The 26,967-nt window shown below is 44.1% G+C and overlaps 1 protein-coding gene across 1 annotated transcript; it reads right to left on the minus strand.

Moving 5' to 3' along the window:
- Nucleotides 1–355: 355 nt before the first annotated feature.
- On the minus strand, nt 356–26,917 carry SNCB (synuclein beta). Its single transcript, XM_054978193.1, has 6 exons — nt 26,836–26,917; nt 25,766–25,900; nt 7,523–7,561; nt 6,813–6,931; nt 4,256–4,345; nt 356–430 (listed from the first exon to the last, which is right to left on the minus strand). The coding sequence occupies exons 2-6, from the start codon at nt 25,884–25,886 to the stop codon at nt 398–400; spliced, it is 402 nt and encodes a 133-aa protein (XP_054834168.1). The 5' UTR covers nt 25,887–25,900; nt 26,836–26,917; the 3' UTR covers nt 356–397.
- Nucleotides 26,918–26,967: the final 50 nt, after the last annotated feature.

The following is a 26,967-nucleotide window of genomic DNA, read 5'->3' on the forward strand; positions in this document are numbered from 1 at the left end:
GTGATGGAATGCTCTGCTTAAGAACGGAGAGGATACAACATGCTTCTTACAGACACAGGGAAGCCTGGCCTTACTGTGCTGGGAGGGAGACAGGGCAGTAAGGCCGGGCTCACAAATGCACGCGCGCACACACAAACCGCTGCGGTCAGGGTTTGTCTTCAGAATTCTTGGTTTTTCTCTTAACGCTAAAGACCACGATACATAAAACACAGATCCCGATGAGGTCCCTTGGAGCAGAACTGGAGGAAGAACTCATGGCAAAATGGGGTATGGGGGGCTTCTCTCCATCACCATCTGCCTCAAAGCTTTCCTTTGGAGAGGCGGAGGAGGCTTGGGAAGGGGAAGGTCATTATTGTTATTGTGCTGCTGGTGGAAGTGTCGGGAACAGGGATGGCCATTATGCTTCCGGCTCATATTCCTGATATTCTTCCTGGAAGGAAACAAATTGCATTGGCATGAGAAGAAAGGAGGACATTGACCAACATATCTCAGTTCAGAAACTGGGCAGAGAATACATGGGAAAGCTGAAGAATAGGGTTGCCAGGGCCTCTTACCCTTTCAGTAAGAGGGGGCGAGGACCTGGCCCTTACTTTGGGGATCTTCTTATGTGAGCTCTCAGTGGGGTTCGATGACATCACTTCTGGAAGTGATGTCATCGCACCTGACAGGAGCACACTGGCCAGGAGATTTTTTGCCCCCTGGGCCTCCCCCTCCTCTGCCGGTTGGGTGAGTGGCAATGGGGGGGGGCACAGACTGCGAGTGGAGAATCCTCTGCCCCCACCATGGGACTGGCAGCCCTACTGAGGAAGTTTATCAGAGATGTAGCACTAGAATTCACTCAACTATTGTCCTTGCCTCCACCCCCCCCATTTGCCTGTAAGGTTGGCAACACTAGTTTTATCAACCACATTTTATTGTTGTCTCCCTAAAAACTTTTGCATCTGAACTTTCTTGTGGTTGCTCAATATATGTATCAAAGTACACAAATGCAGGTACTGTCTGCTCTCTTGTGTCTCCACACAAACTGTGCCCCCAAATTCTCACTGAGACCTCCTAGAAGGCCGTCTGTCCATACTTTACACCTCGCTTTCATCTACTTAGCTATCTCTTGAGCCTGCTTTCAGTCAGAACTGAAATTTGAATGACTCTGGGTTGTGTCCAGTGATCAATCAGTAAAAAGGCAATGGCTGTAACAGATCTTCGCTGCATTCTCCTCCAGTCAGCAATGCCTTTCAACCCATTGAAAGTTGATTTCTAAAGCTAGGTACCAACATGGAGTAACAGCCAGGTGGATCGATGGGCTGCACTGAGAAGGAGGCATAATTTTATTTTTTATTTATAGTCCACCTTTCTCACTGAGACTCAAGGTGGATTACACAGTATAAGTTAATGCAATCGGTAAGATGTGATATCTAGTAAGCAACACAATTGGTGTGGGATTACAGACATTTGAATCAAATCAAAAAGTATTACACATAATATGTTAAACAATGCAGAATGTGGATTACATAAGTAGAAGACAATATACAGGAGCAGAATAATAAAAACAGCAAACAGATAATACATACTGTATGCAGTAGAACCCACAGACCCATTCCTTTAATAAAAGTATCTTCCTGAACCATTCTGTTACAATATATCCCTTTAAAAATGCCTTGTTGAACAATTATTTTTTATACAGTTTGCAGAAACACAGAAGTGTGGGAACCTTCCTAACTTCAGGCAGACCACTCCACACCTTGGGAAGCTACAATAGAGACTGCACACGTATGGACAGTTGTTAATCTTGCCTATTTGCAGGGTGATACTCCCAGGAGACCCTGCTTGGATGAGTGAAAATGTGGTACAGCATAGGAGGAGGGGTGGTCCTGCAGATATGAGGGTCCAAGGCCATAAAGGATTTTATATGCTATAGCCAGCACATTGACTTGGACCCTAGTCAGCTGAAGGCAGCCAACTCAGCAACTGCAGGATGAGTATAATATGCAAGCATCACCTAGCTCTGGATAAGTGGCTAAGTGGTTCCACTCCAAATCAGCACTCTATTGGTTCTAATCCCACTACTGCCATGAGCTCAGTAGATGGCCTTGGGTAAGCCACTCCTCTCAGCCCCAGCTCCCCAGATATATAATAATAACACTAACTTGTTCACTGTTCTGGGTGAGGCACTAATTTGTCTAGAAGAGCGGTATATAACAACAACAACAACAACTGCAGCTTTTGTACAAACTTGAGTCTCCAATTTGACAAGGGCAGACCCATGTAGAGTACATTACAATAGTTTTGGTGTTACTATGGCATGGATCCAGATGGCCAGAATAGCTAGGTAAAAGTAAGGAGCTATCTTCTGAGCTTAACAAAGTTGGAAGCAGTTTTTTGCAGCTTCATTAACTTGCTTCTCCAACAGTAAAGCTGAATCCAGTAAAACACTTCTGATACTGAGTTGGCAAGGGTCAGCTGAACCCCATTGAAGATGTGAAGCAAAATGTTTTTCAATGTCAGGCTTCCCAACGTGCATTAACTCGGTATTATCTGGATTCCATTTCAATTTGTTCACTCAGCCATTTAACCACAACAGTCAGGTAGTGGCTCAAGACGTCTACCACATTGCCAGGAGATCGGGATAGAGTACTGGTGTTGTCATATATTGATGGCATCTAATTCCAAAACTAAGAATGGTTTCTCTTAGGGGATTTACGTAACGGCTGAATAGTGGAGGGATAGGACAAGATATCCAGTCTCCTTTGGGTCCGTGCACTGACTCCCAGTTGAATTCCAGGTCAAGTTCAAGGTTCTGGTTTTGATATATAAAGCCCTTAATGGACTGGGGCCAACATACCTGTGGGACTGCCTCTCACCGTATGTTCCCCGGAGGTGCTCCATTCTGCCAATAAATATCTACTGGTGATCCCATCCCTGGCCTCAAGGATGTTCGCTTGGCCTCAACCAGGCCAGGGCCAGGACCTTTTTGGCTCTGGCCTCATGGAACTCTGTCTGTTGAGACTTGGGCCCTGCAGGATGTATTACAGTTCCACTGGGCCTGTAAGATGGAGATGTTCCACCAGGCCTATGGTTACGGTTGAGGCGTAGACAAATTATCCAGCTGGCCTTCCTGCTGTGGCCTCTTTTGACCCACCCTGCTTTGCGGGTTGATCTTGGAAGATCTGTTGTGTCGCACCCCACAGTATTTGGGTGTCTGAGTGTGTTATTTGGGGAATTATGAATGCTGCTTCCTTGAGTTGAATTGGTTTTCAAACTATGTTGCATTCCAGTCATTTATGTTTTTATTCATATTTATTGTATGTTTTAAGCTTTTATCTGTTCATTGTGTTATAGATTTGTTGTTGTGGCCCACCTTGAGCCCACTTGTGGGGAGGGTGGGCTATAAGCCTAATAAATGAAACTAAGGAACAATTTAAACCAATCCAAAGCACATCCTCTAATACTTAGGTCTATCCCCAAGCATCTCAACAAGATGTAATGGACCACTGTATCAAAAGCTGCAGATGAATCTAACAGAAGTAACAAAGAAACATGGCCCTTCTCTGCAAACAGATAAAAGTCATCAATTAAAGCCACTGGCCTGTCTCTGACCCACAACCCAGTCTGGTACCAGACTGAAAAGGGTGCAGAGCCTGGAGTTGGTCTGCCACTGTTCTCTCCATCACTTTTGCCAGAAAGGACAGATTAGAGACTGGGCAATAACTGGCCTCATCATTTTTCTGTAGGGACAGTTTTGTAAGCAGTGGGCAAATAACCACCTCTTTGAAACTGCCCTTCCTGTCTCTTTCATCAATGGCATTGCACTGGCAGAAGAGGGAGGAATGGGTGATTTTTCTCTGTTAACACAGCAGCCCACTGACCTGTTTGGCTATTACTCCATATGTATGTATGTGCCATTAAGTTGCAACTGACTTACAGCAACCTCTCAAGGGGCTTTCAAGGCCAGGGAGAAGTAGAGGTGGTTTGCCATTGCCTTCCTCTGCAGAGTCTTCCTTGGTGGTCCCCCATTCAAGATCTGATCCTGCTTAGCTTCTAATGAGAACAGGTTCTACCATACCATTCCACATCCCTATTGTTACATATAGGTCCTATAACCTCAAGAATCAACCTCCCTGGTATCAGAAGGAGAAAGTGGGGAATATCCACAGTCCTTACACAAGGGCTTGTTAGATCTAATCCTCTGTCCCTCAGGGACCTATGATGAAAGTTATTTTGTTTCCCCACCAGACCATTTCCACGCTTCCCAACTGACCTGTGGTGGCTCTTCATAATTCTCTCCCTCAGGTTCCAACAATGGCTCTATCAGCGGCTCTTCCACAGCTTCCTGACCAACTTCCTCCGGCTGCAGAGGAAAGATGGGCAGATTATTCATGGCTGCCTGCCTTCTGAGTTGGTCTTCTCTTAAAGCCCCAGCATACCCAAAGCCAGCTAGCCTCAGTTGCTATGGGAGTCCAGGGATCAAACTGCACAATACCTCTAACATAAAATCAAATTGTATTTTAAGTTTTGCTATCATTCTAATAAACAGTTGTAATTTAAAATGGATAGGTATTTGGTAAACCTGAACATTTCTGATACTGAAGGACAAAGAGAGGGTGGCTGGGCTAGGGTAACATGCTCTACAGCCCTAGTAACCAGTGCTTATTTTCCTTAGTTTTATTAGGGCCACTTTGAGAAGCAGGCAGTAGGTTGAGGAACAAAATTTCATCTCTCTCCTGAAAGGGGACTGCTAGTTGCTCCAGTGGCCACTGGTGTGCTCCTTCCTGTGTGCACACAAAATGCTTTGCCACTGGAGAATACATAAGGGGCAGGATTTGGTCCTGGCCCTTTTGGTTGCTCATTATACTTTGTAAGTTTTATCAATCCTTTTCTTCAACTTGCTTTATATCTTACTGGAGGTATACCCACATAACCTGTGCCAACACCTTACTGTTATAATGTCCCCCTCCCCAATTACACTTATACATTTTTATATCTGCTCCCCCTCCCCAGATTACACTTGATACCGTCCATGGGCTCAGCGAGCCTTTGTTTTCCCCATATTTCTGAGCTGCAGAGGCCTGCCAGAACTTTTTATATATTCAGAAAGAGATAGGCCTGCTTTCTACAAGTTTATAAATCAATTTCAGGCCACAAGATATTTGTTTCCTAACAGCACAGAAATAGGCTAAGAGTTCCCTAAGTCTCTCTGGACTATCCAGCACCATTCTTGGGCGTTTGCCAAAGCTACATTCCAGGACTAACCTGGGGACTCGCATCTGCCGGGATGTTTTGGGCTAATGCAGTTCCATTCCAACAATATTTTCATGAGCTTTGACCCACTTTGACCAGATTTTTATATGTTTTAGATTTGATTATGTTCTCACTGAAAGGAATAAACTGACAAATATCAGCTGTTTTAAAACTGACAGAAACTGTAAAATAGCCTTAAGTTACAAGTTGTCAACTTGTGATCCAATTGGTTGTATGGCAGGGAGAAATCAGAGAGCTGATACTCCTGGGACAGCATTGGGGGGGGGGGGGCAAATGTCATTCAGGCTTTTCTGTTCCAGGCACAGCAGTGCACATTAAGTATTTGGGATGATGGAAAATGGCAGTTTCACCTGCCTGGGTTTGCCTGTTTAGATATGTGGGAGAGCTCATCATAAAAAGCACTATTCTGACTTCTTATAATTTCCAGCTAATTTGGAAGCAGAGAACAATTGGTCCCATAAAGTCCATTTAATTATTTCTGTCCCCTGGGGAAGGCTTCTTGAGACTACAGGTGGTGGATCCATAATCCTTGGCTCTGTTGTCAAAGGAGGCAATGGGGACCTGGGCTCATCTTCAGCTTGCAGCAAACATGAACTGTGATTGGCCAGTACAGCCAGTCACCTCCCCATCGGCGAACAGGAGCTGTCCAAAGGCAGGGGTGGAGGGAGACGCTGCACAAATCCCTTCCCCCCTGCAGAACAGAAAAGAGCGCCTGCTCCTGCCAGGCTGCACTGGCCTCATTTCTTCTTCAGCTGTTGCTATTTTAAGCTAAGCTGGAAGCGAACGGCTCTGCTCGTTGTGGCAGTTCGGCTGTAAGATTCAAGAGCCCTTCCTCAGATCAACCAGCCCTGCAGCTGCCAGCCTGTTTCAGTGCATGCTGCCCACTCACCCACTGTGAGAAACACACTCGCTCTCAAATGTGCACGTAGGCATGCAGCTGATCACGTTCGTATAAATGTCCATGTTCACACATACATACCAAAAAAACCCAGAACCATATGCATACACTCTAGTTTGTGATACTGGCATAAATGAACCCACATATGCTTCCTGAATGTGCATACCTGGCAGGGAGCTTAACACACATGCTCAGATGGTACCCGTATATGGACGTTCATCATGTGTTAATGCACAGTCACTCACACATAGCACAATCACAGAGGAACATTTTTTCCTGTGCACATGCATGTCTGTACCAGCACAATGTTTATGCTCTCTTAGGCTGAGGGATGTCAAAATCACTGGACTTTTGTCACTATCACACAGGCCTACTGCCATCCCATCTCTTGCTGCTCACCTAATGTACTTGTGCTTCTGCCAGACTTGAGAGGCAGAACAGAGTAAAACCCAATGCAGTGGCTGAGATTTTGTTTTACAAAATGAAGGCAGACAGGTTGCAACTTGTGCCAAACCTCAGTGCCGCTTGCATTAGTATCTCCCAAGAGAGACCCTGCCTAGGGATCAGCTGCCCTTCCCATGGGAGTCCTGTATTGCCACCAGCTAAGGACCATTCTATAACGGTTCTCATGGTCACTTGAAGGGCTTGGGATGCTCACCTTCAGGTCAGTGGGGAATTCTTCCTTCTTGACCAGGCCTGTGGCAGCTGCAATATTGCCAGCTCCTGAGAAGACAGCTCCACCCAGCTGTGATGCCTGTTCTTTTGTCTTCTCAGCAACTACAAGAACCAGAAGAGAATGAATTTGGGGTCATTCTGTACTAGGCAACTAGTTTCTTTTTCTGGACCTGCACTAATAGGCCTCTTACAGTCTGTGAAGGATCACAAGACTTGGTAAGTGGACCAGGAGATGGGTGGTGACTGACCACAGCTGTTGTGGCAGAGAGATCAACCTTATAGTCTCTCCTGCTATATCTAGCCATATGTTGTATGGGACAAAGCAATCATCTTCCTCTACCATAAGAACCTGAATCCTTCCCTCTCAGGGGACCTCTACTCTCTTACTCCCACTCCCTATCAATTTACACAAGCACATTCATTCCTTTTGCCATTCCACTATGCTGTACGCTTCATCAAGCCTTTCAGGCAACCCCACCTCACATAAATGCTGGGGCAGTGTCTTAGCTGATCTCTGCAGCCAGCTCTGCAGATGTGAGAGAAGCAGCTGGAAGGCTTTGTCCTGGGCCCAGTTACATAAGCACTTCTACTGACATCACTGTCCTATTAACCTGTGATCCCTTTAGCACAACCACCCACTCAATGGGCAGACAAAGCCAGCTGTGGGAACACAGGGGCAGAAATGGCTAGTACCTGAGGCAACACTCTGCACGCCTTCCCGAGTTCTGCTTCCTGAGGGCGGGGGGAGAGAGAGAGAGAAATATTAGAAAGATCCTACGATAGGCATTGTCCAGAGGAAAAACACCCATACTACTGCCATGCAGGCTGAGAGGTAGCAATTCAGGCTCATCGGTATCTCAGCCTCCGTCGATATTTCCCAGATATCCCAACCGTTGCCTCTAAGAGTGACAACTCTCCTGCAGGACAAAAGCCATATGAGAAGCAGCCCTTATACACATCATCTTTTGGTTGATTCTGTTCAATTTGATTTGTGTATATTTTATGAGATTTTTATCCCTGCTTGCCTCAGGGAACTCAGAGCAAATATAGATGGTGTCCCCCTCCTCATTAATCTTCATAATATCGCTGTGAGGTAACTTAGGCTGAGCAAGTGACTGGTCCAAAGCCCCACAAGTTGCTTCACAGCAATGTAGGGATTTGAACTCTCAGCCTAATTCATCTCTCAGAATTGTTGTGAGGACCAAATTGAGCAGTGAATTAGTATACTGCTCTGAGCGCCCTGGAGAAAAGGCAGAATAAAAATATGAGCTCGAACCCAGGTCTCTTCAGTGCCATCTTGGCACTCTAAATCACTCTGCCATATGGGCTTTCTCTTGGAATGTGGGAGGAAATTCAGGATACCAACCCTGCAAGAAGGGCGCTCCATGTTTTCAGACCATATGACAATGCCTCGGGAGCAGCTGTCCTTCTGGCCAATTTGCAGACTCTGTGTGCCAGATGATTATTAAAAATTAAATGGGCTTATATATTAGACATGCTTACATTGGAACTAATAACTTTTCCTGACAGGCAAGGTTCAGGAGCCTGTGTTTGATTGACGACCTCAAATGCACTAACTGCCTGTTCTTGGTGAGCTGCAACTCGAGGCTAGAAATGTCATTTGGAACATCTCACTGTACCTCTCTGGCCAAATTATTCTGAACCGACTTCCTTTTGGAAGACCTGCCATGTTTGCATTGCAACTATATCCATTCAGTCCAGGAGAAGGGATAAAAACTATTTACCCTCCAGCATGGTACAGCGGTTAATATTGGATTAGGATCCAAGATCAAATGGAAGCTTGCTGGGAGACCTTGGTATAATCACTCTCTCTCTGCCTTCACAGGGTTGTTGAGAAGGTAAGATGGAGAAGGGGAGAATGTTGTTGTACACTGCTTTAGGTCCCCATTGAGGAGAAAAGCAGGGTATAAATATCCTACTTAATTAAATGTATCCATTGTGTCCTTGATGTAGAAGAGGTGGAGTAGAGGCACCTATCAACGGTGTTCGAAGGGATCCAAATGTGTGAAAAATGGTGGGATGCAAATGGCACCTCTTGAGTTATCACAGAAATATTAACTGAGCCCAACAAAATTTTCCAGACCATGATGCTCCTGATTTAATTCAAAAGCAGAGTAGAACCATACAAAACTAGATGAGAAGAATGCCTGGATTCCTGTGTCTTTAGTGTGGTATCAGGTATACATCGTTTAAGCAGTGAGACCACAGATGATCCCCAATCACCCCCATTTTGGACAGACATGCAAACTGAATCCAACCCAGGAGTGACCAGTTCTTATTTCCAGGAGAGGCTGGCTCAGCATTGTACTGGCTGGCTGGCCCTAGAGGTCATTGTGAAACCATTTTTTTTATTTACTTAAAATGTTTCTTATACCACTTTTCTGACAAACACAAAAAAGCAATTTCCAGATATTCAGATACAATTTTTAAAAAATAAAACCAACAACAAAGGACTCAAGCAATCAGGAAAACAACCAGTCCTTTTTCATGGGCCGTGTTTAATAATCCAGTCTTACACTTTTCCCATGAAGATCACTAAGATCTCTGGACATCCCATTCCAAAGGACTTGGGTTTGCAACAAAAAAAATCCTGTGCATAGGCTGAAAACATTCCAAATTCCCTTGGTGTAAGGATGATAAGCAGCCCCTGTTCTGACAAGCGCAGTACTCTCAAGGGCTCACACCAAGACAGGCTGTGCAATTTTGAATAATTGAGCCACATTCTGCAAATGTAGCCACTGTGGAGGAAAAAAAGGTTTCTTTACCACCGTAATTGCCACTTCATAGGTCTACGGCACGTTATATCTCTTCCTTCCACAGCGCTCTGTCTTCTAAACCTTTTTAGTTTCCTCAGCTCATCAGTAATCCAAGAAGCCAGAGCCTTTTTTAAGGGAGGGAGAGGGCACCTAAGAACTTCTGTCAGTCTTGAATTCTTCAGTTGAGTCACCAACCAGATTCTTAGCATCCCTCAGAATTGGATCCCTAACTTCCTCAAGACAGATGAACAAAATTGCTGCTTGTCTTTGTAGACAGCGGTAGGTAGAATCACCTGTGCCTGCCTTCCTTCACACATAGCAATTTTTAAAAAAATCTGAGTGACTTCTTTAAAATGGCACCAAATAAGCAATTAACTGGATAATCATCCTGGGAGCACTGGGGGAGAATGGGTAGGAAACAGACCTGCCTGAAGCATGGGAGAGGTGAGAAAGTCCACAGTGGAGTTATGTGCTACTGGGGAAGCAAAGACTGGAGAAGCAGAGTTTGCTCCAGGCAGAAAAACTTACACCTGCTCCTGGAGGGATCTGTCTGTCTGCCTTTACTTTGATATAATGGGCTGAAGTCTATCAAAGTCAGCATTATATACTCTGTCTGGTGGCAGCTCTCCATGGCCTCAAATAGAGGTCTTTCAGATCACCTACAACCTGATCCTTTAACTAGAGATGTCAGGATTGATCCTAGGACCTTCTGGGCCCCTCTACCACTGGGCCAAATCCTAGCTCAACGCAACCCTAATTTGTCTCACAGGGCTGCTGTGAAGACAGAGGAAGAGAGACCTGAGTTTAATGCCGGAAAGGCGAGATAAAAATTGGATGGATGGCTTAGGAGAAGTATTTTTTGAAAACTGGTATGTAAAATGACAAAAAGCTGCACCTGGACAATATCTCCTCCTTCGAACGACCATTACAGCTAGAGGAACCCAGTCCATCTCTGCTCATCTCCTCAAATATAACAGCCACTACATGATGTCCTGAATAGTGTCAGAATGCAGAAAGAATGGAACGAACTAAAGACAGCACAGCCCATTGCAGAATATTAATATTTTGCCTCTCCTCCCCAACAATAGAGCATATAGAGTGGTCAAATTATGGTGTCTTCCAAGCAGAGCTTTTGCTCCACCTCTCCTTTTTCTGTTGTTGCTTTTATGTGACATCAGGCTCATATAGCTCTCGGAGTTCTCCCCTTTAAGGCAGAGCAAAAACAAGACAAAAACACCACCCCTTTAGTCATGCTCAAAGGGAGGGAAGCTGATGGGAGTGTCCACATGGATGCTATTGCCAGGCGTTGAAGGAAGGAGGCAGCAAGGGTCTTATCATGTCAGTTCTTTGCGGGAGAAAAGGGCAGGGAACAGGGCATGCAAATACCTGTCCTGTAAACCTCCCCGCCCCTACTTTCACAGCAGGGGCAGCTTTTGCAGCCCTAGTGTGGATGCAGCCAATAGAACTGTCACTAGATACTGTATCATTATCTTATGGTTTAGAAAATTAAATAGAATAATTTGTTTCTATGTTTTGCATACAACTGTAATTTTGTTTTTGCTATATTAACGCACTCCATTGTAATTACTGTAGTGTGGTCATATTAGTCTTTAGAGAAAACAACATTAAAACAATCCAGTTGCACCTAATGAAGGTGGATTACAGGCCACTGCAAACACCATTCCGGACACTGCTATTGCCCAAACTGCTTCTGACCTGTCACAAAATAACTGTATCAGACTCACGTGCTTATTCTTGCTCAACTAGAACACTGGCTTCTGATCAAGCAGCATCTTCACCATGAATCCTTATGAGGAAGATGGCATCTCTATAGACACACTAGCAGAGTCAGATGTCCCAAAGAAGGCTGGGAATTGTCACTGAATGAAGATGTCAAGAGCTCGGGCATAAGCCTAACACTACCATCTCTGCACAAGGACTGCAGATCCCACAGTGCTCTCTGGAGAGAGAATGACTGTTGCATTTGTTTAATTAGGCCAAAGGGAAAGTCACCTACTCAAGACAGTCCCATAGCTAAACAAAGATATGAACTTTACTCTCCATATAGCTTGCAAGCTGTTTGGGACAGAGACCGTCCTTTGCTAACCAAGCAGATCATAATTTTAGGCTTTGTGAAGCTAACTGATAAGCATCGTTGTTAAAGACATTCGGATGCTTGAAAGACCAAAGAAAGGTGGCTGGAGGCCATTCCTGCATCTTGCATTTCTGGATTCTACCTGTGAGCAATTTCACTGTTATACTGAGGCCATACAGCATTTAGTGAAAGAAACAAGCACTGGACAGATACAGTGCAAAGCATGACCTAGTCTGCAGAAAGAAAAGCCTAGGAATAACAGGATGGCACAAAGATTCATCAGGCTCCAGCACCACAAATTGGAATTCACAGAGTTACTGGCAGGTGGAATTCAGAGGACATCTGATTTAGGCAGCTCCCCTTTTGTTCATTTGCCTCAAGACTGATGGAGTTACACCAGAATGTGCAATGCAAAAATCCTCTTGCAGAACTGAATGGTTGTGAGCAGCTGAGGCAAAGGCTAACTCCTAGCCAAGCTACGCTTTACACATCAATGTGTTTATTTAAATACTGCAAGCTGCTTCTTAAGTGGAAAAGTAGTTTCTTAGGAGGGGATGACTTTCAGTGCAGTGCTTAACCTCCCTTCCCATGCCACTGGGAGCTGGCATAGGATAGGGGCTAAGCTAAGTGATCCAGGGGGTCACAGGCTCAGTTCTTATCTCAGCCATTAACTCATTGTGGCCTTAGGTGAACCACTCTCTCTCAGCCTCAGTCCTCCATCTGCGATGCTGGGGTAATAAGACTGGCCTAACTTATAGTGCTTATTGTAGGAATTACTTAGATAATACATGTGAAGTGCTTTCAACACTGGAAATACTATACAATTAACTGTACAATTCAGAAAAGGGGCCATGGCTCTCCGGTCAAGCACCTGTTTGGCATACAGAAGGCCCCAGGTTCAATTCCCAGCATCTCCAGTTAAAAGGATCAGATATCAGGGGAAGTAAAAACATCCACTGGAGACTCTGGACAGCCCCTGCCAGTCAAAGCACACAAGACTGACTTTGATCCGATGATCTGACTCATATAAAGCTGCTTAACTCCCCCTTGAATCTTCCCCTACTATGTGTTTCAAGTGTAAACATGTTCTAGAACTCACGGGAGGGAGAATGGCTGGGGGAGGGGAACTTAGATACTCCTGCTGTCCGCTGCTTCTCCACTCCAAATTGCCTTTTCTCAAAGCTCCTTTTTTACACAAGTAGTAGCTGTCAGGTTTAAATACATGCATTTCTGCATAACGTAGTTTGCCTCTTCAATCAAGGCTACTGTAGCTTGCCAAGAAATGGTGACTAATTTACTCTACAGCAGTCTATGAAAGCAGCAGACATTAGATGTGGAAAGGATTCTGCAAATCTGATTCTCGACTAGGTAAGCTAAAGTCCACCCAGCACTCTCCTGGCACTACAGAACTACGGTAAGGTAGTAATAAAAGAAGAACCCCGTTAAACAAAACAGGGACAGAAGAATTATTTATTTACTGCTTCATTTATATCCCGCCTTTCTCCCCAAAAGGAACCCAAAGTGACTTATATTCCCTTCTCCTCCATTTTATATTCACAACAACCCTATGAGGTAAGTTAGGCTGAAAGAGTGTGACTGGCTCATGGTCACCCAGCTAGCTTCCATGGTAGAGTGCAAATTCGAATCTGGGTCTCCCAGATCCTAGTCTGACACTGTAACCACTACATAATGCTGCCTCTTGTGTTAGACCCAGGGCATGGTCTGAAGGTACTTGATACTGCTAATGCGAGCCCAGGCTGGGTTCTAATTAGGAACTCCTAGGAACTCACTGTACACTGCCTTGGCCTCCATGAAGGACAGATGGGATATAATGATACTGAATTAATTAACAAGGCCTGGCAAGAACCCAGCTGCCTGAAAAGGGCTGTTGTGGGCAAAAGTACTTCTATGATGCAACCAAGGCTTAAAATCCCCCCGAGTCCCACCATTTACCATTCAACAGAGAGCCGCAGTCGATCACAGCACCCTACTGAGCATGCCTAGACATTTACCAAGTATCCATGTTCTGGGTCTCAATTCACCTGCCTTGATGTAAAAGGCCCTCTACTGGATAAACGTGGCTTAACTACGACTTTGCAACCAAAACAGAGCTTTTCCAGATTACCCATTTGTAACAAAGTATCCGGATTTCTTTCCTCCATACAGTGATTCCATCACAACTATATTGAATATTCCCAGTGCTGAACTGCAGTGGTTTGTCACCAAGAATGTAGCATTCTCCACCCCAACCCCAGCTAAACATTCACTGCAATTCTGAATAGCATGTAGAATACAATTGTGCACATGGCATCTACAGGATAGTGCCTGTGTCATCATCAGGGAAGAGTAACACCATTCTTTCTTCCCCTGTCCTCTTGGAGGATAAGCCCTGTATAGGGGGCACTTTTTAAAAATGTCAAACAAAACCAAGAATATAGTGAACCACATTCTACCATCTATGTTCTCAGTGTACTATGTTCTACCATCCTTTGAGCCATTTTGTTTTCTAAGTTTAAAAAAATTAAGGAATTCATTATTTGCTTTTTTAAAAAAGTAGTGAACAGATGCAGAACAGCTATTTTTCTCTGAAGCTTCACTTCCTTCTAACACATCAGAACAGGACACTGACTCGGGATTTGGTGCTCGAACAAATACAGTGCAATTGCAGCTGTTATTTTTGGGAAAAACCTTTGGCTGTCAACAATATAACAATGTTGATGTGAGTGTTTGATCTGAAGTTTTATTGTCCTTAGATGTATTATTAGCTTGCTACTGACATGTTTTAACTTTGGCTGTATTTTTATTGATTTTACTGTCTGTTATTCTGTGGATTTTACTGTGTATCTCTTATACAGTATGCCTGCTGATGTGGTTTTATCTTGCTAATCTATTTATGTGATATTGTTTTATGGTTGTAAGATGCTTTGGATTTGTTTTAACATAAAAACTACAAGATATAAACACTTTAAATGAATGCTAAAAGGAAAAAAACTATAGGCAATGTAACTTTTATTTTCTGTAACCATTCTGAGCGGCATGGATCTTCCAGGGAGTTTTTGCGGCGCATAAAACAACTATACTTTACCTCATCAGTGTCGCTAGCTGGTTCTCTGTTCTCCATGTGTGAAAAAGGATAAAATGGAGGATGGTTTATTAAAAAAGATGCTGCCTTGAGCTGAAGGTTCCTAGCTGTCAGAACATAAATGCCAGTTTAAGGACCAGTTACTACAAGATTTTGTCCAGAAATCTAGGTTTTCAAGTAATTGGACTGCATTAAAATCAGAGGTTTCATTACTCAGTTTCTATCCCATGAGAAACTATAAAGTGTGGTTTATTTACAAGCTGAATGCTTGAGTTTGCAAAGCGTTTAAAAACTCTCCTTTTGCCTTCTGCCTTTTTTAAAAAAAAAACTTCTCCTTTTGCCTTCTGCCTTTTTAAAAAAAACTTCTGCCTATACATTTGATTAGCTATCTGCACATGTCCGGTAGTGGAACCTTATACGGATATACTGTGGGTGAATCTCTCTGAAGAGGTTTCCATTTAAATTTGATGAAATGTACTGTGCCACTAGCTGTAGACTGGTGTGTGCACGACACCCTATGGCAACAGTGATGATAGACCTCATGACTACTCATGTACAATAGTATGTGTAGGTTCCCTCCTATGCAAAAGGGAACTGCTGAATATAACTACCACATCAACACCTACCTGAATCTACACTGACACACAGAGGGCCATATCTTGCATACGTGCCTAAGTACGCAAAGAGTATGAGATATCAGTTCAGAAAAGCACTAGCCAGGGGTTCAGTTATAAAACCAGACATACCGGGACTCCATCCTTCTTACAAACCAACCTTCTAATATTGAGAGCTCTAACTCCAAGCACATAATTATTTAGCAGTGAATTCTGCACATGTTCAGACACACCTTTCCTTATTATTACTTCATAAGCACCAGGGTCAAGCCCTAAAAATAGTTTCACCCTTTGACAAACTTCAAAAGCAAGTCCTGAATATAGCTTTTATTTGAATATTAACAGGCCATATCTCCCCCCCCCCAAATCTTTAGAACCTCAGAGCATGTGTAAACCAAAGCTCTCTGACAATCAACATTTTAGTCCTGCTTGTTACACCACTCTCCTGAGGAAAATACTGGAAGAACACTAGCTGGGCTTAATTTAACTTAACTTTCCCTTAAGTGAAAGACTGGAGCTAGTATTTTCTGTCAGTGTTGCTGCATCCCACTTTCCTATCCAGGTAACTGTCTCCCTATAGAACATATTAGCAGTATCCAAGTATTTATCTCCCAGTGTAACTAACATATTGGGCAAAGTCTGCCTCTTCCTCTCCAAGCTTTCCTGTTCCTGGCTCTTGCTTGCTCATAATAACATGTGCACCTTTGCAGGCCTTGTGGTACTAGTAATGTAGAATTTCAGCTCCAAAAATGCAGCTAACGCCATTGCATGCAGCCTCCCAGCAGGGAATCCCATAAGCAGCTATGGGAGAAGGGCATGGTACGTGACAGTGGAGACTGTTATCAGAGCCATTGCTGTCAGTCCTCTCTCAGGCAGAGTAATCTGCTATGATCTGATTTTCTTTCACAAGTCCCACGGGGACACCCTGGAGTAGGCATGCTTAGCACCTCAGGAATCTCACACCGGGACCACTGGAGAGGAGGGGCAGCCTATCAGAGCCTCCTTTAAACAAAGCATACCAGGCAGAAGGGCCTTGGCAGCTTGCTAGCAACTGCACTGAAGAAGCTAACCACAATCCTAACCAGGGTTACACTCTTTTATGTTCACAGAAGTTTAGAAGGGTGTCACTCTGTTTAGGATTCCACTGTAAATCCCTTCTTGGCAAAGAGTATTATCCTGTTGACTGCCCAAAGGCCAGGCTGTGGTCAGGGATTTCACACTCTCAGCCTTGTGGAGGGGGTGGTCCGATCCTTTGTAAACATCCTCTGCTTCAAAACTGATCCCTTGGGGATACATGTCCCTGGGGCAAACCTTAGTCCTCAGTGCTTTGCCAGCTTCAGTAAGTGATTTTCTTATGGCACACCTATGGGGTAATTCTTGAGTTGGAATAGCTGGGATCAAGTGTCAAAACCAGCACAGTATTTCTACCCCCACTGTACTGCATAATTCTGTTTCGTCCTGGAGAACCCAAGAGACCCATAAAAGAGCAAAGAAGATCCAACAGCCAGGCTGTACAAGGGCCCAAGAAGAGCTGAGAGTTCACTTCATTAGTCATGCCTTTACTGAGCAGTGAAAAAGCTGTACGATAAGATATTGGCTGTAGAGTTCCACATCCTAAGAACTTTTCATTTTGAAAAGTCCCTTGTCCTGATATTTGCAAAGATTAGGTAGAAATTGCCTGATGAGCTCTTAGAAGCCAGAGAAGCTACTGAATAATGCTTTCAGAGCCTGAGGGGCAACATTTCAGTTCCCTATAAAAGCACCTTGTCTTTACCCTGTAGCAGAAGCAGAATGTATTATTAAAAATGAAATCCTGCTAATCTGCCTAATTTATAGAGGTTGCAAAAGCCAACTTTTCTTGTTGCAGGATTTAGAGTGCCTTGGTCCAGAGTTCTGTGCCTTGGATAAAAATTTCCCTCTGCCCCATTTCTCCCTCTGTAAAATGGGAATAATAATAATCAACTTCATCACAGGGATACTGTGGCAAGAGATAGGCTCAAAAGCAGTGAGACATAACAATGCAACCCCTTCAGGCTACTGAATCACTTTCAGAGGCAGGGGGAGCAGCAGGAAGCTGCTTTGTACCATCTGCCCAATATCATGTATTCTAACTGGCAGCCAATGTCCAGGATTTCAGGCAAGGATCTGCCCCAGTCTGTGCTACCTGCTAACCTCTAACTGGAGAGGCCAAGACTTACACTTTGAATCTTGTGCTTTAAAAGCAAAGGTTCCACTACACCTTGCCTGCATCCTGGAGATTGGGACACTCGAGCAATTCCAAAGCAGCATGGAGGAAAGATCTGATGGTGGCCACCGGTACTACCACATTTGGCAATATTTGGGGGGGGGGGTGAATTCTCAGTGTCTGCAGATAATAATGATAATGAAGCATTTTGCAGACTAAAGTAACAGGACTGGGACTAAAGTAGTTACTACTGTCTCTCCTTTGTTTACTCTGCTGTTTTCCAAATGGGATTTAAAAAGCTGAATCTTCTGCACAGAAACTATATTTGTCCTGCCCCTCTGCACCCATACAGTGCCATCCCAGTACAGCTAGAGAAACCAGAAATCCAGCTAGCCTTTGAGTGCTCTTTTCTTACTGCTTACAGCACTCCTGCCCAGTACCTCCTGAGAGCTCTCTCTTCATTATTTACAAGTTTTGGGTTATAAGGGTAACTCAGTCATTATAACAGACCTCTTTAAGGGCCCTGACTCACTACCCTGGGACATTCCAATTAAAACAGCAGTATTATATGACAGCAATGAAATGCGTGATCCAATTATTAAGGATGCTGAAAGTAGACATGCCCAGATTAGGATCCCAGAGGGATGTGTTTCAGGCCCAACTGTGTGTGTGCATATATATATTCCTCCTTTCAGCAATCTGGAGGAAGGTATTAAAATGCCTGCCAATAAAACATGTCCAAGATACAAAATGGCCAGTGTGGTAATTAATGAGAAGGACTGGGCACTTCCAGCAGACTGGATTGCTTATTATGCTGGGTCTGTTCCAAAAGCCATTTCAGTGCAGCCAAATGCAATGTCATCCATTTAGGAACAAAGAATCTAGGGCATATCTAGGGAATGGGAGACTCTATCCTGGAAAGCAGTAGCTATGGGTGCATATGGAAGATCTTGTTTCCAAGACTGAGACATGGCATTTGCTCCTTGTTTTATTTGCACACTCAACACTATAGTTTAGAATCAACTCTGAGAGCCAGTGGTGGTGTAGTGGATAGTGTGTCAGATGAAGCTCAGGAAGACCCAGATTCGAATCCCCACTCTGCCTTGGAAGCTCATTAGGTGATTTTGAGCTCTTGAACCTTGAAAGCTCACTAGATGACCTTGAGCTAGTCACATACTCTTAGCTTTACTTACCTCACAGGGTTGTTGTGAAAATAAAATGGAGGAAAGGACACTGATGTAAACCACTTTGGGCTTCCATTGGTGAGAAAGGCAGGGCATAAATGAAATGAAAATCAATAAAAACATCCTATCTCATCCAAAGAACATTCTGCCTGAATTAGTTCATCCATTTTAGATGAATACACAATTACAATAATAAATACAGTAATAAACTATCCAAAAACAAATACCATCAGATTATAACCATTAAAAACTGTTTCTTTGAACATGTGCACTTATACACAAGAGCTTCAAATTACTGTAAATCTTGATGTCTATGTGAGTAAGTTTGATCAAAATATAAGTATCTTTAATTTTTTCAAACCACTCTTTTATACTGGGCTCAGATTTAGATTTCCAATATCTCACATATACCAATCTGGCCACTATAATCAAATTTAACAAAATGAATTGTTGATTTTTGGGCAATAATTAAGGAGTAATATTTCTGGAGTCATTGGAATCCCTCTATTTAAGCTAATTTTTACCAGATCTGTTATCCTTCTCCCCAATACATTTTTGTTCGAGAGTATCACCACCATGTATGCATAAAATCAGCCTCTAAGTTATTACAAAACCAACAAAGACCTGAACAAGACTTATAAATTTTAGAAATGATTTTGGGGTAATATAAAGGTGATGAATTGTTTTAGCTAGGTTCTCCTTAAAAGCAAAACAAAGAATAAAAAACGATCCAAAGGAGAAAGTAAATTTATACTTCATTACTTAATTCACATCCAATGTCTTTGTTCCATCTACATGGAAAAATCAGATGATAAATAAGGGATTAAGAAGTATGTTATAAACCTTTAACAAAGTATGTGTCTGGGACTGAGTCAAAACTATTTCATAATCTGTAAGACTTCTTGCTCTAGAATCCCTAAAAATCTTGTAGGTAAAAAACTCAAAAACTGAGAGTTGACCTTTATGACAACTAAATTATAAGTAATAAACCTTATCATTCATAACAAGGAATTTCATCCTTAACAGGGTTCAACTAAATTTCTCTTCACACAATCACTGAAATTAAAGTGAGGTAAAAGAAGCTATTTCCTCTCCTCATTCGCACTGCACGTATACAAAGCTTTCTTTTGTATTGAAGACAAATCAGCCACTGGCTTGTCGAAGAATTGAGTTTTCTCCCACAGACCAAGGCTAGACTCTCCTATCAACTAAGTACACTTCAGACAGTAATAACAGAAGGAAATGTACAACCTTAAATACATTTACTTGGAAAGAAGTCACAGTAAGTTAAATGGCATTTACTTTCAATTAAATTGACACCAAATTACAACCTTAGTTACTTCTGTGAGAACTGTCTGTCAGACTAAATTCCAGGTCTAAAAATGCAGCAAAAACAAGGTGACAGAGTGGACCGTACTATCTCAGCATGCAGGTAGGGGAAACCATTTTTTAAATCTTCCCCCAAATAAGGAGCTCCTTGCAAATTATAAATAATCACATCAGGAAAAGAAGGTTGTGCTAAACCTCTCTCTTTATGTGCAACTTTATGATACGCAGGGAATATTTTCAAAGTGAAGCAGCATGAAAAAATACAGTTCAGATTTCTATCACCTCATTTTGCATGATGAGTGGAATGGAAAGCAAAGGCAGTGTCACCAGGTTCTGGAAGCTGTATCCCACTTCTCAGCCTATTCTATTGCTCCTCAACCTAACACCAGCCATAAGCACACAGAGATCCTCACACACAGTTATGTATGTGCAGTGCCAGGCCTGGCTCTAGGCTTTGAAGGGTGCTGAACAAAATGCCCTTCAGTGCCTCCTTGCACATGTGCATGCATGCGTGCGCACACGTGCACACACCCCCTACAGAAAGGAGAAGAACACCACCCTTCTTTAATCCTTGTCAGCACAAGCAAGGTTAAAGAGGATGTGAGTCATGATCTACTCTGCGCCCCTGTGGACCCAAGGGGGCAGTCTCCCATCCCTGGTGGAAGCTGATGAGAACAATTAGTGATCAATGTGAACAATAGTGAGGATTCTCTTTGGTTTCTTTGTTGTGCTGCGGCCCTGCTATGTGGTTTCCAAATTCCAAATGGCAAGTTTCCTTGCATTTTCCCTGCCCCAGTTCCCAGCACTACTGGGGGATGGCTATATAATTAGTTTTTCAAATTGGTAATTAACGAATTGCTAGAGCAATCTGTCAGTATTGATAAACAAACAAACAAAAGTCCCTCAGGAGGGGAAAATGGCTGCCATGGAGCAGGGAAAGTGGCACTGATGTGAGTGTGACTGAGAAAGGCCCAGACTCTCCTATTCACCTCAGCTTTGCTGCAATATTTCTAAAAAAAAGATCATAATAAAGTAGGTTTTGGAAAGATTGCAGGAAAGCAATTCCTGTGTCTCAAAGCAAGCCTTGCCTGTTTCTTGGAGGCAACTGTGGTCACAATCCTGAACTTGGCACAGGTGAGAGAGACGGAAAAAGATCCCACCGGTGTTAAGATCTTCTGCCCTCTTGGAAGTCACACCATCCAAATACCTACATACCCCCAAGGAAGACTGTTCCACAGTTCTAAAATGTAGGGACTCAAGTATTAGAACTGGTGACTCTAACCCTATGAGCTATATTTCTATAATGGCTGAGAGCAATCTAGGCACTCTCTCTATACTTAGTTCTTCCACCATGATTCCTAGACCTTCCTCGGCTAGTAAATGGAAGGGTTTCCTAATTTGTATACAAACAGGAAAAATGTATGCAAGGACTCTGTTGAGCCATGACTGCAGTACCAAGCAACTTGAGGAGAATCCAAATATCTCAGCTTCATTTATTTAAAACAGAAAAATTCTAGCCCACATAGTTGCAGAGGGAAAATGTGGCAGGCAGGTTTTGCTAGAAACAGAAGAACGGAAAAGGTATCCAGTGATGATACGGCATGACTTCTTTAGTTAGCACAGCATCCAGCCACTACCTGTAACTCCCCTACTCCATCAATCCACTCTTCCACATCTTCTCCCTATTACTTTTGCATATGCTGCAACTCCAGTCTCTATGAAAAAAAAATCCAGACTATTTCCATGATGAAAAACATCCCTCACTCCACCAAATATCAAGCAATTTTTTAAAAAACCCTCAATTCCAAGAAACCTATTATTTTTCTTTCAAAGCAGTGGCATAGAGATATTGCAGGGAAAGCCAGACAAGACTTTACAGGGGGCCTGGGGAGATGCAGGCAGCAAAGCTTACAGCAGGAGAAGATGGCAGCTACTTGATGTCCCAGCTACTCGCAGTAGGGAGTGATATTAAAGGAACAGAACCCGACACAGTGTGTGGGAGCTTTCAGGAAATACACACAAAAACACCAAACTTGTGTCTACTGCTGAAGGTCTCTTTAACAGTGCCAGTTCCCAACAAGAAGGCATCCTGCCTCTTCCAACAGGAAGTGCTGTTTATATGACATTAATTACAGGGTTTCTAATTTCATTAGTACATCTTCCCAGGCATAGGAGGATCACTGTGTCTTTCTACAGTAAAACAACCAAGAACTGGAAAATGTTATATTCTGAAGAGAGAGCAGCTGATGGACACAGTAGAAGGATGGAGTGGGGGCGGGGGGGGGAGAGATGGACATGATCAGCTGAAGACAAGGGAAGTTTGATAAATAAAAAAATAAAGGTCACATTCACACAGGTACCTCAGTAACTCCAGTACTGTTCACACAGACAGAAGGACTGAAGTAAGGAAACTGCCCCCTCTGCTCATTAGCCAGGAGAAGGGTGTCTACAGGGGAGGGGTAGGCAACTACAAGACTGTCGATCAGGGCATTCAATCATGGGGTATGGTGTCAGAGGGCATTTAACCCCTAGGAACACTTCATGAGAAAGAAGAGGAGGATGGGCTGCTTTTTAAGGTGTAGTAATATCTTCATTCTTTAGTTGCTCATTCATGTGAGCAGCACGTGAGGGAAAACTACTGTTCTCATTCTCAGAGTCTCTCTGTTGACAAAAGACAATATGGCTGCTTGTGGAACAGGAAAAATTCTGGAGTACATCCTAACAACCCTCTTCCTCTGCTTTCACTAAGCATGGTCCTCCAGAGAGAAAAAAAATTATATTAATATCCAGCTTTGCAACTTAATAAGCTTCCAAGGCAAACCACACACACACACACACAAATCAATTAATTAAAGTAACATGCTAAGAATAAAATCCCCAAGAATGAAATGCCAGTAAAGCAGCAACAGCAGCAAAAATGCATCATAAATTAAAAGACTGCAATATTCATCTTAAACTGGTGCTAAAAATCTATAAAGCTGAAATCAGGGGAGAGTTTCTGAGAAGATCATCTCACAACCACTTCAGGCCTGAACTAGACATAATGTGTTAATGCATGCTCGCCAGTGCAGCTGTGAGTTTCCTGCAGAAACTCTATTCTGAAGCACCTCAGGGCCCAATTCAGATCAAGTCTGTGGCGTGAGAAGATTCAGGAGCTTCAGCCTCCCCCTTTTGCCATTTTTCTGACCCAAAATGACCCCACTGGGGGGTGCTTCATGAGCACTGTAGCCTCCAACAAGGCAAGTCAACTTTCCAGGGTTGCAAAGGGAGCAATGTTTGCCAATCCCCCCTCTGACTGTAGACCCTGATTTGGTCTCCTCTGCTGTTCCTCAGTGTCTGGTCAAGCTCAGTGGGTTGCTGCCTCACCTACCCTGATTCCAAGCAGTCTAGATCTCCTGTTCTTAATACATGTGTAAACAGCACAGGAATTGCCGCCTTCCCTCCTGAATAACCTCTAAAGAAGTCCATGATACTCTCTGCTTGCACTTTCGTGACATCCCAGTTTATGGCTGGAGCTATCCATTGCATCTGAAGAAGAGCCCTCTGAAGCTCATGCTGGAATAAATGCTTAAAATGCCACTGGACTTGTTTTTGTTTGGCACCCAGGGAGGTTCACCACAGTCTGAAGATCCCTTGTGATTACTTTGGATTAGCAGAATTTGGGGGTCCAGGCAAACTATTCTTAGATACATACAGGGTTCAAATCAGGCTTGATTTCTAGGCTCTAATATCTTCACTGAAGGAAGATCAAGCTAAACCTGGGGATTAGGAGGAGAAGCAAGGAAGGGATGCTAGCAGAAGAGAATGTTTGAGTATGATCAAAATATCAGCTGGTAGTGTCTATAGCACATCCTGTTACTGATAACTTTTGCACCTTCCCCAGTTTTTCACAAAAAAGTCTGAATTACAAGAACAAGGCATACATGACTGTGCTAGTAGCCCAGAACTTTTCCTGGTTACTGGCCATTTTTCTGTTCCTCCTCCATTATCACAGCCTCTCCATTTTCTAGTTGCACATTTGTGCCATTGCATCTGTGCTCTTACAATGCCTTGTTTATTTTTATCTGACAATTTATTTTAACTGAGCTGAACTTCCATTCTGAATCCAGCAGTTTCCTAATCCCATCATGGTTACCTGCCACTTCATATCTGAGGCAAAATGCACCACAATTAGCAGAATGCAACTGTATCCATTCAGTAACAAAAACAGCACTTGTCCTTATAGTGCTAGGAGGAGTAACCATGCCTGTAGAGGAAGCCTGCAAGATTAGTAAGGGAAAAAAGGAAATGCAATGATAGATAACCCTAGTGCTGGTGAGAAGATGGTAGGTGAATTCCTGGAAGGCAGAGCTCTGCACGCATGTGTCTCTGTCCTAACTGGAAAGAGTGGTATGATTTGAAGTTGCCTCTGGCTTTTCCCAACAGATCTTCATCTCTCTGTGTTAGCCAATCTGTAAAAACGGAAGGAGCTCCTAAATGCAGAGTAGACATCTATGAATATTCCTCTGCAGAACTGTCATGCTGTACTGGACACAAAATCAGCCAATGGAGACCCAGCCCCGTGCCCTTTTCTTAGAACTCTTCCAGGGCACTCCAGCTTTGGGCACTCTTTCTGCCCTAGAAGGTGGTCCCTGAAGCAGCAGCCTCGAGGCTGGACAGTTACTTACTGGCTCACAACACCCAGCAGCTGAAGCTCGAGCACTGCGTTATGGAGCTTGTACATATGGGCAACAATCTGGGGTTGAAGAAGGACATTAAGCTAACGGCCAGTGCTTCATTACTGTAGGCAGGCAGATGTCATGGATGCTTGTTAACCCATCCTTTAAAGGATAAGCGCACACATTTTTATTTCACGTAGTTCTTTACCATGCAAAATGAAATGATTCATTCAGTATATTCATTTTGGTTGAGAAAGAGCTCTATGAAACTCAGACACTTGCATACCATCTTTAAACTACTAACTGGTCCAATAAAAAGGTGTAACTTCAATCCTTTTGCCTCCTGCTCCCAGAAGGGCTAGCAGGACCAGCAATACATGAAGCAGATGAAACAGGGGAAAAAATGAGTCTGATTCTAGCCTGGGCTTTCAAAAATCCAGGGTATATTCCAGCTGTGTCACAGACTCTCTGTCTGACTATGGGAATGCAATTCACTCTCGGATAAAGGAGCGCTACATTTCCGGAACATCTGCTCACAGGGTTTTAAGGACATGAAGAATTCGGTGGTACTTAGAGAACAATAACCAAACATGCAAAACCAAGCAGAGCTCTCATAGATCAGCTCCAGAAGACAAAACCTTTGACAGGTAAAGAGGGATCTTTGACATCTGGACCCACTAGGCCTTCACAGGAGGCTCAGGAAGGGGACACTGAAAATGGCTTTATAAAGGTTGCCCCCCCCCCAGCATCACACTCCAGATCTCTGGGTCTGTTGTCACCCTGTGCATTGGACCTCACCACTGCCCTAGAACTCCTTAAACAGAAGAACAGGATGGAGGCGGAGCAATTTACCAATTCCAAAGGACTGCCATAAATGAGCCCAAACTCCCACAACAGAAGCTTGATTTCCCCTTTTTTATTCTTTGTACATGATATCCTCCCATTTGATTCTCCTGCAAAAAGGGGCACAGCCCATAGGGCAGCTCTGCATCTATGCCTGCAGCATCCTTACCAACATACAGCACGCCTTCCTTGGTCTTCTCTGCTGCCACTGCTACCCCTTCCTTGGTTTTCTCTGCAGCGGCAACGACCCCTTCCTTTGCCTTGGACAAGCCCTTCATAAACACATCCATCCCGGCACTGAGGTCTGCATGAAAATAAGAGACAGGGCAAGATGGCTTCAGCAGTGGGCTCTGCTGATCCCAACAATGATGTGACTACATTGCTGGGGGGGAAGGAGGCGAAGAGATGGGGAAACCTGGGCATGGCAGTCGCAGCACGTCCCTAGGCTTGTCTCCCCAGTCAGAACAGGTTGCCCATATTGCTCAGCTCGAGGCAGCATTGTGCTGCAGACTCAGCTTCCATGCCAGCCCATTGTGCTGGGAGGGGCAGGAGACGGTGGTTCTCCAAAGCTATGAGAGCAGCCACTGGGATGATGCCGAGCCCAGCTTGCCACCACGGGGAAAGCAACCCTGTGCCCCAGATTCAACAAGTCTAGTGGCAGCCGCTACTGCTGCAAAGGCTGCCCCTCCCCAGCGGCCATCACCCCGGCCTACATCGCATGTCTCAATGGCTGCAGCTGCCACCTTCCTATTCATTTTAACATGTGGGGAGGACAGCTGGAAACCACCACTTTCAAGCCCCATCCCCACAAAGCATCGGTGGGTAGGTGGGCAGGCAAGAGGGCAACTAGGATTGGACCAGGATCAAGGCAACCCAAACGGGGTGACTCCGTGTCCTTGAAACCCGAGAAGGGAGGGGGCAGGACTGGCGAGGCTGCTCGCTCTATAAATTATTGCGGTGGGAGGGGGTATCCGGGAAGATGAAACCTTTCCTATCTTCATTAGCATCCCGATTCCCTATGGAAAGAAAGGGAGAGCCAAGCTCGCCAGACATAAGAAGAGACTCCCCTCCCCAGAAGCGAGACCTCAGCCATCCGCCGCCACCCCCGGTTTGGGTGTTTCACCTTCAGGGCAACGTTATGACCCCGCCCTGGCCAATCCAAAGAGGATCTCCTTGATCTCGTGCTCCCCACCCCTGCAAATTAACAGACGGAGGGAGCCCTGCTCAACCGCCGCTCACCTGCGATCGGCAATAGCGCTGGACTCGGGTGCGTCTCCGTGGAGGAGTTCAGATCATTCCGGGCCTGATAGGGCGGCGGTGCAGCGAGGGAGTCAGGGCAGCTCTGCCATGGAGCAGCTCCGGGAGGAGGAA

This window comes from Eublepharis macularius, chromosome 4, assembly GCF_028583425.1.
Source record: "Eublepharis macularius isolate TG4126 chromosome 4, MPM_Emac_v1.0, whole genome shotgun sequence".
Taxonomy (NCBI): domain Eukaryota; kingdom Metazoa; phylum Chordata; class Lepidosauria; order Squamata; family Eublepharidae; genus Eublepharis; species Eublepharis macularius.

Bases quoted from the DNA above. Each gene is read 5' to 3' on its own strand.
- SNCB (XM_054978193.1), bottom strand. From the start codon at position 25,886: ATGGATGTGTTTATGAAGGGCTTGTCCAAGGCAAAGGAAGGGGTCGTT. The intron at 6,932-7,522 runs GTACTAGCCATT...TGGTTCTTGTAG, and splicing joins CGTGCAGAGTGTTGCCTCAG to TTGCTGAGAAGACAAAAGAA. The intron at 4,346-6,812 runs GTGAGCATCCCA...TTTCCTCTGCAG, and splicing joins AATTCCCCACTGACCTGAAG to CCGGAGGAAGTTGGTCAGGA.